Source organism: Alosa pseudoharengus, unplaced genomic scaffold (genome assembly GCF_046254945.1).
Source record: "Alosa pseudoharengus isolate Yale_2024_CS ecotype anadromous, Long Island Sound unplaced genomic scaffold, YU_APseudo_1.1 YU_APseudo_1.1_scf_13, whole genome shotgun sequence".
Lineage (NCBI taxonomy): Eukaryota > Metazoa > Chordata > Actinopteri > Clupeiformes > Clupeidae > Alosa > Alosa pseudoharengus.
This window is the reverse complement of record NW_027468598.1, coordinates 19,915,643-19,931,649: the sequence shown is the minus strand read 5'-3', so window position 1 is coordinate 19,931,649 and position 16,007 is coordinate 19,915,643. Positions and strand designations below refer to the sequence as shown.

Genomic DNA, 16,007 nt, shown 5'->3' with positions numbered 1-16,007 from the left:
CGCTCGCAGCTCAAAGCTGACAGTTAAAAATTGGGTTAAGGAGCTCGGCAGGGGGGAATGGAAGCATCTGAGAGCTCAGTCCGGACGGTTTTCCCAAATAACACGGCCGCCCACTTACCAGGTCGTACACGTCCTCCTCGGGCTTGGGGATGTAGAACTGCACTTGGTTCTCGATTAAAAACTTCAGACGCAGATAATGCTTGGTGGCATCCAGCTGGTGGGCCTGTGGTGATGAGAGAAAGAGATGTAGGGGGAAAGTTTTAGGAGTTTTATCATCCGAACTTCCATCGAACCAGTGGGATAGGAATTAAGAATTACAACATTTCAAAAACATGCAATCATAGTCATAGCGGCATATCATATGTCAATTTCTAAGATTAAGAGGGGGGAAGCATGCATTTTAAAGTTCTCTGATCCTCAAAGTAGCCTAATGTGAAACTTTTAAACTCTTGCCTTGCTTACAGCAAGTAGTCAGCTTTTAATTTCCATTTCATGTTTAAAGCTTAAAGCAAACCGTGTTTAAACAGCCTGCTATAACGTTCGGGCAGTTCTGGTAGCTGGCTTCAGCTTGCTGGTCGTATTACCTTGCAGATGGACTCGAGGGCATCCAGTGCGGATTCGCCCGGCTGGATGATGGCTAACACCGGCTGGTCATTTGGCAGGCAGACCCAGGAGGGCGTGAGGTGGTCCGAAGCCCAGATGTCATGCTCCGTGTTGTGCCGGGGAAGGCTCTTCACGGGAGCCTCGTCATCCTTCTGCGGGGTAAAAAGAGATGAGAGAAAAGAGATTCATCAGATCAGACTTCAGTCTATTTCATCATGTCTTTAGTTCTGACTTTTATATTTCATGATAGAATAATGTGTAAATTAATGTGTAATAATGCACTCTTTAGATTATGATCTAGTATCTATACCTTTAGTGCTTTCAAATTCTTGAATGGCCAATCCTGAAACTACCTTATGCCTTATGGTCTATTTAATGGGTTGGGAAACTCAACCAGCGTATATGGCTCTTTTTTTTAACTCTCTGACATTTTATTGCCACAAAGGAAATTATAATTTGCAAAATATGCCCAATAAATGCCATGACATTTATAGCCAGCCTCTGGGTAGTCTATGGGGCAATGGGACACAGCGGTGGGATTTCTGTAGCCTTTTTCTTGGGTTTCATGTTACAAGAATATTTCTCTCCCTTTTCTAATCAAGGGGCTGCACGGTGGTGAAGTTATTCATGATGATTTGTCATGCATGTTACAACTGAGAACAATAACTATTCCAAAATGGCGACGCGCCTATGTGGGCCATTCAATCTATCCTCATCACTAAGCTAACCACAACAGCAGTTAAGTCTGAAATAGATCTGTCTCTGGTCTGGCACGGAGGGAACCAGAGCCACACCAGATCAGGGCCAGATCAGGGCCAGACTTGGATCACTTTTAGGGGAAAACCACTTCCTGGATGCCAACAAAACCCCAGTTCCATTCATCCAGAGCTCGGGCGTCCGCCCCTTGTTCAGAGCAGCTATTTCTGCTGCCGGAGCCGGCTCTGCCCTGCTCCGGTGATGGATGCCTGGATGACTGTTTTACGGGCGAAGCAGGGTGATTGATCGCCTCCCACTTACCGCGGCCTCCTGCACTGCGTCCTCATACATGCCGTCCAGAGGCTTCTTGGCTGGCTCGTCTCCATCCGCAAACACCTGCCAAAGGGAAGAGAGATAAATATACAGCGGCCTGCAGAAATATCTGAGCTTCCCTCCACACAGTCTGTGGGCAGCTCAGGCACGCACCAGTTACGTCAAAATAAAGAAGAACAACATCTCAACTTGTGGCAGAGCACAAGACATATTCTTGTTTTTTTACATGAATTGTCCCATCATGCAAGTTATTTTTTGGATTGTGAAAATGTCTTGTGTGACCTGTTAGAGGTTTTAGTAAATCACAGCCTCTGAGTGAAATCTTAATGGGCCTACAACGCATCACTGGGAAATAAATGTGAATATGTCAAAGTCACGACAGGGAAAACGTACTGAAATGTTTACTGAAACACCTCTGGCTTAACTGTGGCCAGATTCCTTGCATGACCATATGGAAATCAAAGCTGTCCCAGACAAGATGCCCATTGAGCAGCAGCAGCAGCAGCAGACCTGGTTGATGCTGGGGTGTGCTTTGGGAAATAAATGTGAATATGTCAAGATGCCCATTGAGCAGCAGCAGCAGACCTGGTTGATGCTGGGGTGTGCTTTGGTCTTACCTGGTTGATGCTGGGGTGTGCTTTGGTCTTCTTCTTGGACGTGGCGTCCAGGCCCCAGAGGGAGGAGAAGCGGCTCTTGCGCTTGCTGGCCGAGCGCGACATGGCGTGTGTGCGCCTCCTCACCCCGCTCTCCGTGCGAGCAGCCACCTGCAGTTACCCAAAAGAACACATCAGAACTGAAAACGTAGCCACTGGCCCCGGGGGGATGGGCATAAGAAAGGATGTCTCGTTTGGTTTCTTAGACTCGTGTGAAATACTAGAATATAATTAAGTTTGTGACAGCAGAAGGGTCGTTTTTGTCCATATGAAGAAGCCTATGTTTGTGAACCAATTAGAAATTGTTCGTCAGTACGCGAATGAAAGGGTTTTTCAGTAGAACTTTGCATGGATTCTCTCATTTTAGATTTCGCATCCAAAGTCGAAGCACTTGGGAGCTGAATGTTCTGAAGCGTTTTAATTTTGTTAGCCCGGCGTAACACGCATTACTGTTAGCAACATGAGGGGTGTTTGCAGTCTCAATGGCTCTTCCAGCCATGAAGAAGCCTTATGATGAAAAGATGAAAAAAAACACTGATGCGAGACATGAAAACACATTTTGCAAACTTAATTATAATCGAATTATAAAACATCTTCAATCAGCTGGGACATCACGCATTCATGCCGCTCCAAATGGCAGAAATTAAAGCAGCCTGGTAAATGCCATCCAGATGAGCTTGGAGTCGGCAGAAGTGGAAAAAGTGGGCAATATATAGAAAAAGCGGACGGCAGCAAGAAGGTAGTGCTTCACTGTCCCTCTCTTGCTGCGTACAGCACACCTGCAGACACTAATACACTGTGGCATTTCTGGGCTGCCTCTCAAAAGAGTGCAAAGGGAGCTTCTCCTCTGTATCAGATAATACTTGGCCCCTATTTGCAGGCGTCTGGTGCTTTTGCGAGTCTGAGTGCATTAGGTGATGGCACTTAAGAGAGTGGAGACAGGGACAGACCTGTCAAAATAAGAGTCCCTCCACTTCACTACACTTCAATTAGAGAGAGAGGGAGAGAGTATTTGTCTGTGTGTGTATGTGTGTGTGTGTGTGTGAGAGAGAGAGAGAGAAAGAGTGAGAGAGAGCCCTGCTCCAGTAGCCAGTCTTCCTGCTGATTTTACTAAACTGCCCTCATTTTGTTTTATTTTACTAGAGGAGCTTGAGTGATGGAAATCGAGTGGGGAAGGAGAGAGAGAGAGAGTGAGAGGGAAGTAGGTGGAAGTCAAACGAGGAAAGAAAAGTAAATTAGAGTGAGAGAGAGAAAGAGAGAGAGAGGGAGAGGGATGAAAGGAGAGGAACAAGCAAAGAGGCAGAGAGAGAGGCAAAGAGAAGCCAGTGGCCTCATTTCAATGCTGTAGAGAGACAGAGAGAGAGAGAGAGAGATAGCCTAAAGAGTGAGTGTCTGTTTTTCAGTAGGCGAGTCCAATCCAGTGTCCTCAAACGCCCACGTCTGCAGTAGCCTACACATGCGCCCCCTCTTCATAGATATACAACCCATATTGATCCATGAGCAAAATATATCCTGGCAACCAACGCTTCGAGAGTCAGGATCAATTATCTAATCTGAGCGGGGGCTGCCAACAGTGACTGGGCGTACAGCAACAGGTGCACTCGAATAACAAACGCGTAAAAATAAAACAATCTGCTGACCCAGTTTCGTGAACACTGGACACATGCTTCACTTACATCCCTGAACTGGATCTACACGACGCAGAGTCTTGTATCTAGACGATGTTTGTGTATAGTGTTATGATTACGGCAGTTATATGTTATATGGTGTAAGAAAAGGGGTGACATAGCTTACCAGGGCATGGAAAGAAGAGACGGAGAAGATGCCCAGGCGGCCCATGGCTAGTTTGGTGGGGCGGGAGGCGAAGGCCAGCAGGCGTTTGGGGTTGGGAAGCTCGCCGCCCTGCAGGCTGGACAGGTAACAGCGGAAGCGGAACAGGTCCATGTGAAACTGCTCCAGGTTCTGCTCCCACAAGAAGATCTGCATTGGGGGAAAGAAGAAGAGGAGGATGAAGAGTGAGTGTGAGAGAGATAGAACAGTGAGAGATAGAGAAGAAGGGAGAGAGAAAGTGAGAGAGAGGGAAAGAATAAGAGAAACAGACAGTGCCAAAGCCCACACAGCAGGCACTAAAGTGGGGGTAGGGGGCTGGGGGCTTTGCAGGGTTTACTTTGCCAAGTCTGATAACAGTGAGGGTACACACAACCCTTCAGGAACAATGTTGTTTGTTTTGGATTTCGAGGGCAGAGAGACAGAGGCCAAGCATTTTTCTCTCCCCCTCTTCTCTCTCTCTCTCTCTCTTTCCATTTCTCTCTCGCTTTCTTTTTTCTCACTCCAGAACTACTCTGCTTCCCAGCAGACGCTGGCGACCTGTTCTCCTCCCGTCCAGTGTGTTTTTTTGGGGGCAGTGGAGCAGAGGCACTGAGCAGCCAGTCACTGGGCCTCCCTCCCTCCCCTCCTCCACCCCCCCCCCCTCTCTTACTCCCTCTATCCACCTCTCCCCTCCCCTCTCCGCTCCCTCTTTCCTGCACCACTTTTTTTTCTTCTCCTTTTTCGAAAAAGGAACCAGAGCAGCAAACTGCAGAGCTGCTCCTGATGCCGTTGCCAAGAAGCCCAGAGAGGAGTGGAGCAGGGGAGCAGGGACAATAACGCGGCATTCTCCTTGGCCATGGAGGGCTGGGAGCACCGAGGCTTGATCTCCCGAGGAGAGAGAGAGAAAGAGAGAGAGAGAGAGAGAAAGAGAGAGAGAGGGAGAGAGAGAGAGAGAGAGAGGGAGAGAGAGAGAGAGAGAGAGAGAGAGAGAGAGAGAGAGAGAGAGAGAGAGAGAGAAAGAGAAAGAGAGAGCATCAGGGCACGGTCAGTCCCCCCCCGGCTCCCATTCAATGACAGCACAATGCGAAACCCGACACTGCCAAACACGCCGGGGCCACTCAGCTGCCACTACCTTCCAGTGCTGAGACAAAGGCCATTTGATCGGCCTTTCACGTAAACAGCCATTAACCAGAATATGAACTTCGCAATTAATTATGGCGGCAGGGGGAGACATAAAGGGAACCTCCATCAGCAGCGGCAAACACAAGCGGTGCCGAGACAATGGAGAGGGGAGAGACTGTGCAAAAACAGGACGGAATTACAAATTCAAATATGGGGAAGGTATTGAAGTCTTCCAAAGAGCCCTGCAGCCTCTGAAGACTCATTAGCATCCAAACACCATGGCTGGGAAAGACAATCAAAAAGAGAATGGACACACACATAGATGCACAGGAACACACACACACACACTACTACTGAAAATAATTTAGGTTTGTATTTCGGTTCCGTTCAGAGTATACCTGTCTTCCTTATGTACACAAACACAAGCTCACACACCACCATGCCCACACTCACACATAACACACACAGGATCAAATGCACAAACACAGAGGCAACACACACACACACACACACACAGAGACAAGTCATATACAAATACATCCTTGAGAAGTAAATGCAGTTATTTCTCAGCGCCCTTCACCTGGTCCAGGATGGTCTTCCTCTTCTTGGTGTCGGAGACGGCGGACAGCTGCATCTCGCCCATCTTCTTCATCTTTTCGTCCATGTCGATCTTCTGCTCCAGCTTCTTGATCTCGGCGCGCAGGAGACGCACTGTGTCGTCGCGGTGGTGCTGCCGGGCAACGGCTGCGGCACACGCCGAGTGGATGGCCGTGATCCAGTTCTCAAGCTCCGTCTGGCTGCACGTCTGCAGGGGAAGAGAGAGAGAGAGAGGGTCAGAGGGTCAAAGGTCACGGGAGAGGTCACAAAGGGTCAGGAGCCCCCAAGGTGGCTGATCACCTGTACACGACCCATCCTCAGCCACACTCGTTCCCTAAGGAGGTGAACAAAGAAAGTGGACACCCCCAAACGGGGACAAAGCTGAAAACTTCTAGACCCGAGGAAAGACGTGAATCTTTCTAACAAATGAACTCAACAGACACGGGATGCTAATCTCGTCCAAAAACTGCACGAAAGAAGTCAACCTGCGGTCACCTGCGGCTACCAGTGTGTGACTTCTTCCTTTACAAATGCCTCTCCACCTAGTGTCTAGTTCAGGCCTCTGGCATTCCTGCTTACAATGCAATGACTAAAAATACAGCTGGGAAAAGAGAACGAGAGAGAGAGAGAGAGAGAGAGAGAGAGAGAGAGAGAGAGAGAGAGAGAGAGAGAGAGAGAGAGAGAGGAAAGAAGATACTTTAAAAGTAGGACAAAATCTGGCCCACATGCATGAGTGGTTCGGGAGGAGAGGCCCACTGCTCTGCATCCACTCACCTGGAACAGAAAGGAGTCCCCGAGCGAGTTGCTCAGGCAGAAGACAAAGTCCTTCTTGGGGTGCTCGGGCACAGCCTGCACGATGCTGTTCTCTGACCACACCGCATGCTTCGGGATGCTGTTGTGGTCGATCCCCGAGCGGCCGTCCGTCTCGTAGAAGAACAAGGTGCATCCTGGGAAATAAAAAAAAAACAATGACACAGGAGATCAGGCAAGCAAATTGAAACTTCACTTGTAGTTACATTTTCCACTAAGCAAGATAAAACTGCACTCACAGGTATAATTTGATTCATTTTCAGTGTATCCAGTGGAACACAATAGATAAGTCTCTTTTAGCCACGGCCAAAACATTTACACAGCAATCCGCAGAGGGAGAATTAATGAGTGCCATGTCCACTTTAACCATAAAGTATTATTGAGCAACATGTCCACTTTATTTAAATTGATGCTGTCCACCTCCGACAGATCCGAGGGGAATAATTTCTCTGCATTATGGCATAAATAAAATAAATAAACAGTTTTATTGATTTCAGTCTGCTCTCCAGTGGCCATCATTAAGAAGTGCAGCTCTGCATACCCAATGAGAAACAACGGTGCCAGATTCATGATTCGATTACAAAACCCCGTCAAGTGGAATTAGTAGTGATACATAGCAATCTAAATTCGATTACCAACCCTACACTAGCAAGTTTATTCCTTTGCAAAAGCAGCAACAGGGAACAGACAGAAAGACTACAAGAGAGGCGATGCATCAGAACGGAGGAAATAAAAACGTGCTTTAAAACAAGATCAACTGGTTTTAACCCACTTTTACCTAGTACATGTCTAGCCAAACAATTCTTGTCAGCCATATGAAATCACTGGCTTTCATACTGCCAGACCACTAAAGTAGATCTAATAAGGGAAATAAGCCGAATCATTTTGTGGATAGGGAAGAAGCCTCTTGAAAGTCATTTTATATTTGAATGTTCTAACCCATATTAAACCCAAGTCAGAGCAGGTCAGAGCCCTCACCACCCACCTTTGAGGCAGACCCAGTAGCTCTTCCACTTGCGGCGTGTGGCCAGCTCCACCTTCTTGTTCTTCTTGTGGACCAAGAAGTTCTTGACAGCGAGCCGGCCGGCCTTGCGCACCGTCCCCTGGACCACAGCGAGCAGCGGGTCGGCCTGGTAAGCGGAGCTCATGGTGCCGCTGCTCTGTTCGTCGCTCAGGGCCGACGCCATCTCCTCGGGCCCGTCGCCCTGGCAACGGTTCATCTCCAGCTCCTGGCGAAAGTTCTCGTAGACGCCCTGGACGCTGCCGCCCTCGCCACGACCGGCTCGGACGCCGCGACTGCCACTGCTCCTGCCGGCGTCTCCGCCCGTGCCGCCACCGCTGCTGGAGCTGGCGCTGTCACTCCCGGCGAAGGCGCTGCGGCCCGGCACGGAGTACATGGAGAAGGAGGCCGACATGGTCTTGCAGCGGCGAGACTGCTGGTGGAGCGGCTGCTCGGCATCGGCTGTAACTGCATCGATGCCGCTGTCGTCGTACTCGCTTCCCTCCCCAGTGACATCCTGGAAGGTGTGTGTGTGTGTGGACAGACAGAATAAACAAAACAAACACCAGTCATACACAAAACTCAAAACCCATGATTCAACTCACACTCCCAGTAACTCACCTCTAAATCCACTCGCACCTCCGACGACAACACCATCTTTAAATGAGACAGCGGTCCAGATCGGATGATAAATCTACCTAACACATGTCACAGGGCTACTCTGCCCATGTTAGGGGATAGACGTCTAAAAAGCCCCCTGAGAGGATAGAACCTATAGATCTAGCCTGAGGCAGGTCTGTGAGCCTCCCTGAGAGTACAAACTGAGCCGGCCGGCTCGTACAATGCCACTCTGTATGCCTGGCATGCTCCTGCTAACATGGGTAGTGAGGGGGTGTGGTGGCGGGAGATTAAGGAGGTCCCATCACACGGAGGGATCTACGGCGGCCTGGTCACATGACAGCACCAGGGCGCCCCAGGGCTCCATTCATCAGGCCCTGGCGGCACTACACTGGGAGAGGGCCCATGTTCACTCACTCTTGCATTCTCACACACACACACACACACACACACACACACACACACACACACACACACACACACACACACACACACACACACACACAGGCACACAACCATACCCTTTCACACACAGACACACAGGCACCCATGCAGGCACAAAAACATTCTCACACACACATATACACGTGCAGACTTTCCCTCCCTCTCTTTCTCTCTTTCTCTTTCTCTCTCTCTCTCTCTCTCTCTCTCTCTCTCTCTCTCTCTCATACACACACAATCTCCTCTCTCTCCATCTCATTACCATAACAACAGAACTCCACATTTCACGCTGTGGATGACTTCAGAGCATGTAGATCCCACGGCATTAAAAACAACACACACGTGTGCTATGAGGGAAAACTTGAAACAACACAACTAGACCCTGTCACCGGCTTTCCGGATTTCCCTCTCCTTATTGACATGTCAATTACATTACATTACATTAGTGGGGTGAGGTTACACAGGTACTGTAGATCAATATTTCACCACCTTCATACTGAATGGAAAGCAACTCCGGACCTCATTATAGAGTGTGGGGGGATTTTTCTTTGTATTCAAGGTCTGTGTTCTGTTCCTTGCCCAGGAGTTCCAGGAAAGAGGCATTACAGGGCAGTCAAGTCAGATCTGTGTCCTCTATGGTGATGAGAACGACTGGGAGCATTCACAACACGTATCCATGGGCCGACCAGCTCACATATTCATGCAGGGGAGAGAATGGAAAATGGGCAGTGGGTGGTATAACAGCCGGAGAATAAAAACTGAATGAATAAATGTATTAATTTGTTTTGGTTTGGGGGGGGGGGGCAGTGTGGAAGGGGATCTGTTCATCAAAAATTCGGAAAAAAAATCCCTGCAGCTTTAATGTTTCCCATTTGAATAGTGGGAGGAGTTGTTTTGGAGCGATTGTTTTTGTTTGTACAAGTGAACTTCCTGATTATGCAGTGATTGTTCGGCATCAACATACTGAGAAATTCTCATGGGTATCTATAACTTACAAAAATAAGCTAAAGCTTATGTAATGGCGCACACACAAGAACATCAAACTTAACCTTCAGCTTCATCCCACAACTACATATGGCTCTATATATGAGATATGTGAGAGGTAGGCTTAATAATCCCTAGTCATAGTAACCTTTGCATTAGCATTACTATGCTACTAAGTACACACCCTTCTTACCTGTATAGTTTGTGCCCGTCGTCTAGCAGACATAGCTGCCTGGTGATTGGTCAGTCCTTCAGACAGGCAGTGTGAGCGCCGACACGGCAGGGTGTAGGCACCGTAGGCACTCCCATCGTCCTCCGCGGGAGAAAGCATCTTCTCGTCCTCGCTCTCGCCGCCGGGGGTCACAGCGGCCTTGTGCCACTTGGCAAAGCGCCTGCTCGTCTGCCGGCACCCGGGGCTCTTGGGCCCGTAGAGCTCGTCCAGTGAGTTGGCGCGGTCGACAGGGTCCAGCAGCTCCAGGCCGCGAGGGCTGGACTGGAGCCGGTCATCACAGAGAGCAAAGTCCGCCGCGTCCACGATCTCCTCCGTGCTGGTCAGGTGCGCCTGGCTGAGGTCCGACAGCGAGAGCTCCAGACTGTCCTCTCGCCACATGTCCGCCGACTTGGAGCGGCGTTTTTTGAACGTGGCCGCGCCCGACTCTCGGGGTCCGTCCCTGGTCCTCATAGCTACAAAGGTGGCTGCGTCAGCGTCCCCACCTTCCCCTGGGGAGGGGCCTCCGGCCGGGCTGCTGGCCTCGCCGCCTCCGCCCCCGTACTCCGGAGGGTTGGCCAGCTCATTGTGGAAGGACACGGGCCGCAGGTTCATGGCCACGCGGTCCACCCAGATGGGGCTGCTAAAGTCGGACAGCAGGTTGGTGTCGTTGAAGGGCTCCAGGCCGTTCTCGGCCAGCGACTGCGGGATGCTGGGCGTGCTGCTGGAGCGCGTGCTGGTCTCCGAGTTGCGGTGCTCCATCTTGCCCGTGCACGCGTGATGGCGGGGGTGACGCGACTGCTTGTTGGAAATGCGCAGAGAGCGGGACATGTGCTTGCGGGACAAGTGGCCGTGTCCGCCCCTGTAGTACGCATGGTCTCCGTTTTGGCTCTCAACATTACCCATGATTCAGCATCTACACAGGCAGAGAGGAACATGGGAGAAAATCAGCCTGACACAACACACGTTCTGAGAATATCAAAAACTGAATGGCATTAAGTGGATAAAGGAGGCATCTACAGGTTGAAGGAAGGGGATACAGGTTGGCGGGACAGAATATTAATTTCTAGGCTTTTAGGGCTAATGCTTTACTGTGGCAGAGGGGAAAATCAGCCTGTTGTAGCCTTGCCAAATAAAAAGTAAACAAACAAGTCAGCTAAGTAAGAAAACAACACAACAACACAGAGAAAATGGCACACAGGTCCCGATGGTACAGAACCAACACTGGCATACACTTGAATCAACAATACACAATATCAAAGAATAGCTGTTCATCTGAAATAACACTTTTACACTTCACCAAAGACTAATCTCATGACAGAGCTTTCTCGGAGGCAGAATGCATCAGTCTTTATGATTGTAGGCAGGAATAAATCTGTCTGATTATTCAGGATGAATATGTACATGGCAAGGGAATGGCGCATTAATATGCATCTGAGCTGTAAATGTATTTACATACAAACCAGCGGAATAGCAATGAGTTCACTGGCATGTCGAATCGAGCTGAAGATGCATCCACTGAAAAGGCATTGCACTGGGATTGAGGGGATGAATGGACTGCAAAGCTCTAGAGGAGAGAGAGAGAGAGAGAGAGAGAGAGAGAGAGAGGAGAGAAAGAGAAACATGTTACTTTTGAGGAAACCCAAAACACAAGGGCAATAACTCCAAGCAGCTTCACTGAATATGTCTTGTTAAAACGCACTCGGGCACAAACTACTTCTATGCACATAATTATAATAAGGGGTCTACGCTGGGATGAATGCAAAATCAGAAATGTGTGTGTGTGTGTGTGTGTGTGTGTGTGTGTGCTAGTCATCCTGAGAAAGAATTAAGAACACTTTGCAGAAAGCTGAAAGATTAAAGAGCTGAGTGTGGAGCTGTGGCGAGGACCACACACATGAAGGAGCTCTGAGCTCCTTACCCAAATGAAACATGATGGTGCCAGCTTACCAAAAAACCCCTCCCGCAAGAGTCTGTGTCAGTTCGAGTGTGGTTTCAAATATGGAGATCTGTGGTTACTACTACTAAGAACACACACACACACACACACACACACACACAAAAAGCAACAATGGAAACCACATGCTGCCTCTGCGACTTTCTCTTCACACTTGTAGTAAGATAGGCTCCAGTGGTTGCGCAGTAAAGATGTCAACGCTATTCATCTGATATGTGGGTTTACCCGGCGAATGTCACTCCTGTCAGCGTGTCACTAATAAGGTCAGAGAATCTTCCGGAGCGAGAAGTGGCGCTGTGTCCCGACTCCAAAGTAACGCTGCAGTAACAGTTTGGTTTAATCAGCTTTGCTGTATAAAATGCCATAATGCAGCACCCTGCCTTTATCTTAATCCTATTAAGTTGTACGCATCCATCGCCATTTTGACAGAGATAGGAGAAGAGTGTGAGAGAGAGAGAGGAAAGACAGGGGTCGAGAGAGAGAGAGACAGAGAGGGAGAGGTGAGAGAGAGAGAGGAAAGACAGAGAGAGAGAGAGAGAAAGAGAGAGGAAGGGGAGGGGGATGGATGACTGAGGTTAGGTTGAGAGTGAAAGAGGGATATGGAGAGAGAGAGAGAGAGAAGATTTTTTTCTAAAACAGCTAGAAGACTAAAGAGAAGCACAGCGTGAGTCTGACAAGTGTGAGGTTCATTCGGTCAAGACTGAGACGCCCCCTACCCTATTCCCTGGGGGGGGGGGGGGTTTGGGGGCGTTGCACAGAGGGACTTCAGAGAATGCAGTGGCCAGTCTGAGGCCTCGTCACAGGGCTGCTGCTGTCACTCTGACTCCCCAATCAGCCATCCCTGATTAGGGCTCGGAGATAAACAGTCCTTTGCTTCTGACAGGCCAAGCTGCTTCACAGCAGGGAGGAGGAATGGAGACAGAGAGAGACAGGGAGAGAGAGAGATAAAGAGAGAGAGAGAGAGAGAGAGAGAGAGAGAGAGAGAGAGAGAGAGAGTGAGAGAGAGAGAGAGGGAGGGAGGGACAGAGGTAGGGAGAGAGAGAAAGAGGCTTGGCCAGTGTCAGGCCATGTAGGATATCCCAAATGAACGTGAGGTAGTTTTATTTTCTCCCCTGTTTCTGTACTGCCCGATACAATAGCATGGAATCCAGATGTTTTTATCAGGGAACTATAAAGTGCTGCACGTGGGGAAGTGGAGAGAATCAAGGCCAAGGTCACATTTCTGCCTCCCACTGGCTGTCTCTGCTCTGCCTGCACTGTAAGACACTTTAAAGTAAACTAAAATGCTGAATGAGCAAAAACAAATGTAACGCTGTGAACTCCGCTACCAGAGCAATGACTAAAGTGCTAGAGGAAAAGGGCCACTTTGGTCAAGCTAGTACTCTCTGTATGCCATAGTGAGCATTTGGGTTACCTCAAGGCTCTGCAGTCTCTGCATCCTCTCAAGCTCTCCGATCACTCTCTCTCTCTCTCTCAAAGGGCAATGCCAACCAGAGCACAGCCGCATTCTGATTGGTTCAGATGATGGAGTGACAATGATGCAGTGGATGTTTCATTCTGTCTCTGTCTTTCTTTTCTGTCTGTTTTTCCCTTTGTGCGGATGGTTTGTTTCTATTTTTCAGCGACAGGCCCTCGGGACCATTGTCTATCTCTGCGTGTAGCCGAGGCAGTATGAGAGAAGGAGGGAGAGAGTAGAGAGAGAGAGAGAGAGAGATAGGGAAGGAGGGAGAGTGGGAGCAGGGTCCTGCTCTTCTGCATATGCACTCAAGCTTGCAGTGGAGTGGGGAGTTGTTATGTAAGCTCCAGGAGCTGACCCTGTTCCCCCCTCTCTCTCTGTCTTCCCTCCCTGCCTTGCCTCTCTAAGGGCCAGTCATTCTACATCCCCACACCCCCCGCCCATTCCACACACACACACACACACACACACACACACACACACACACACACACACACACACACACACACACACACACACTCCTCAACACCATCTCCATCTCTATCACTCCTTCCAGGTACTGCAGCACTAAAACTTTGATGTTGAATCAAGTCCATTTCCCTCCAGCCACACAGGAGTGTTCTTTTCTTCTCTTCCTGTGCTTTCAGACAAAACGGGGCAAAAACAGAAACAGGGTGCGGGTAGGCCTACTCAAGAGCTCAAATACCAGTGCAGTCATTCCCTAACGTATGTTGGAATGGCCCCCAGTCTTTGGGGACTGAAGTGGGGCAAGCAGAGGGATGCGTGTGGAACTGTGCTGGTTTGCAGGAAACATGTCCCTGTGCACTTACTGTCCCTTGGGGGACAATGACTTTATTTATCGGTTCCCTTGTCCACTCATGTGATTGCTGGGCATTTTTTATCTGGATATGGGGAGTTCTGTCCTTCACTGGAGGAGAAAAGGGTAAAGTGTGTGTGTGTGTGTGTGTGTGTGTGTGTGTGTGTGTGTGTGTGTGTGTGTGTGTGTGTGTGTGTGTGTGTGTGTGTGTGTGTGTGTGTGTGTGTGTGTGTGTGATCCCTGTTGTGGGAGTGGTGGGGGTTATATGGACCTGCAGGAACCTAAGAAAAGTGCAAATACAGAGAAATTCTCTAATGGTTCCCTAGGCAACAAGGCAAACTCTTTTGTGGGACACGGGGTGATGAACAGCAAGTAGAAGCGCAGTGGTGGGAAAAGAGTAGACACAGAAAGAGGGGGAGAGAGAGAGAGAGAGAGAAAGAAAGGAGGGAGCGATGGAAGCAGGAGAGAGAGTGCTGTGAGGGGTGAAAAGGTGGTGAAGATGAGGCGTGGTTCTCTGGGGGGGGATGGTGGTCAGCCATTTAGAGGTTTGAGTGGAAACTGACACCCTTTTCTACAGTGATGGCGGATGACAGTCTCGGAGCAACCCGCTGTGCTGAGCAGCTGGCTTTTATTTCAGAAGAGCTGTTGTGCTCAAGCTGTGTTGACTGTATCAACCTCTCTTTCTCTCTCTCTCTCTCTCTCTCTCTCTCTCTCTCTTTCTCTCTCTCGTTATTTCTCCACCACTATCTCTTATCTATCAATAAATGAAACAAGAAAGTTCACAGAGCGAGAGGAAACATTCTGCAGTACATTTAATCGGCTTGACCTCTCTGAACTGATGCAAAGTATCAGTCTCTGCACACCATCCTAGATTATTCAAAATGGCTGAAAATCTGCAAAGTCACTCTCCCTCTCCCTCTCTCTTTCTCCAAATAAGAACAGTCATCCTCGAGGCATGTGAAAGAGTAGGATAATGGTCCCAATCATACTGCCTAATGCTTAGATAACAGGCTCTTTTATTAGCTAATCTTCTATCTTCTGGACCTGAGGGCCAAAGCAGAGAAAAAAACATGGGCAGCAGTTTATGATGCTTACTGCAAGTAGGAAACTTCAGCAAATGACATAAACAAGCAGGGGAGCATTCCTGCCACCCACTACTGAAGGGGAAGAATGGGTTTATTGTGGGCTGTTGGAGACCACGCTGGAGCATCAGGGTGACACTTGGCATTCAGGAGATGCCACCCGACCATTTATGCCACCCCTAAGTGGGGTCGTAAAGCACGCGGGGAGGGTGGCATCCTCCTTTGAGTTGCCTCCTAACGGGGCCTGTCACACCATGCCACCCTTGTGGATGGAAAATAAACTGCCACCTATCAATGGGCCAAATGACTGCCATACATTACGAGGAGCCCACAACAATGAGCCCATTTTATCCGGAGGCTAAACAAGCGTCTGATGAAAATAATAAATTATTTGAGAGGTGGAGCAGCGCTGAATGCGCTCGTTTGAGTGAAGCGCTTTTGTAGTGTGTTGTGGGACAGATGAGTGTTGTTTTGCAACCAGGTCTCCTCTCAAGTGTCTCGCCCTTTCTCTCCCCCCCCCACTCTCTCTCTGTCTATCTCTCTCCCTCTCTCTCCCTCCCTCTCTCCCCCCCCCACTCTCTCTCTGTCTATCTCTCTCTCTCTCTCTCTCTATCTGTCTCTGTAACTCTGCCAGAGGCGTGTTGGAGGCTGGGACGTGGCGGCGGTGGAACACAAGCTCTCGTGGAGAACAGCTGCGGGGGAGAGAGGGAGGCAGCTGGGCTACGCTCTCAGCAAACTCATGGATCATGTGCTGAGCACCGCACCGCAGACAATCCAGCAAGGGTTGCTCTTTTTGTTTGTGCACTTCACATTCACAAAAC

The 16,007-nt window shown here is 49.3% G+C and overlaps 1 protein-coding gene across 2 annotated transcripts in view; it reads right to left on the bottom strand.

The window, feature by feature from the left end:
• LOC143121806 (rho guanine nucleotide exchange factor TIAM1-like) overlaps positions 1-16,007 on the bottom strand; it is a 46,910-nt gene that overhangs the window by 23,006 nt on the left and 7,897 nt on the right. For both annotated transcript variants that reach the window (XM_076282419.1, XM_076282416.1), the window contains exons 2-11: positions 11,338-11,441; positions 9,860-10,790; positions 7,609-8,140; positions 6,588-6,760; positions 5,797-6,021; positions 4,080-4,265; positions 2,250-2,396; positions 1,621-1,695; positions 585-755; positions 119-223 (exon numbers count right to left, since the gene is read on the bottom strand). In XM_076282419.1, coding sequence (XP_076138534.1) covers positions 119-223; positions 585-755; positions 1,621-1,695; positions 2,250-2,396; positions 4,080-4,265; positions 5,797-6,021; positions 6,588-6,760; positions 7,609-8,140; positions 9,860-10,780 — 2,535 coding nt within the window. In that variant the 5' untranslated portion in view covers positions 10,781-10,790; positions 11,338-11,441. The remainder of the gene's footprint in view (positions 1-118; positions 224-584; positions 756-1,620; positions 1,696-2,249; positions 2,397-4,079; positions 4,266-5,796; positions 6,022-6,587; positions 6,761-7,608; positions 8,141-9,859; positions 10,791-11,337; positions 11,442-16,007) is intronic.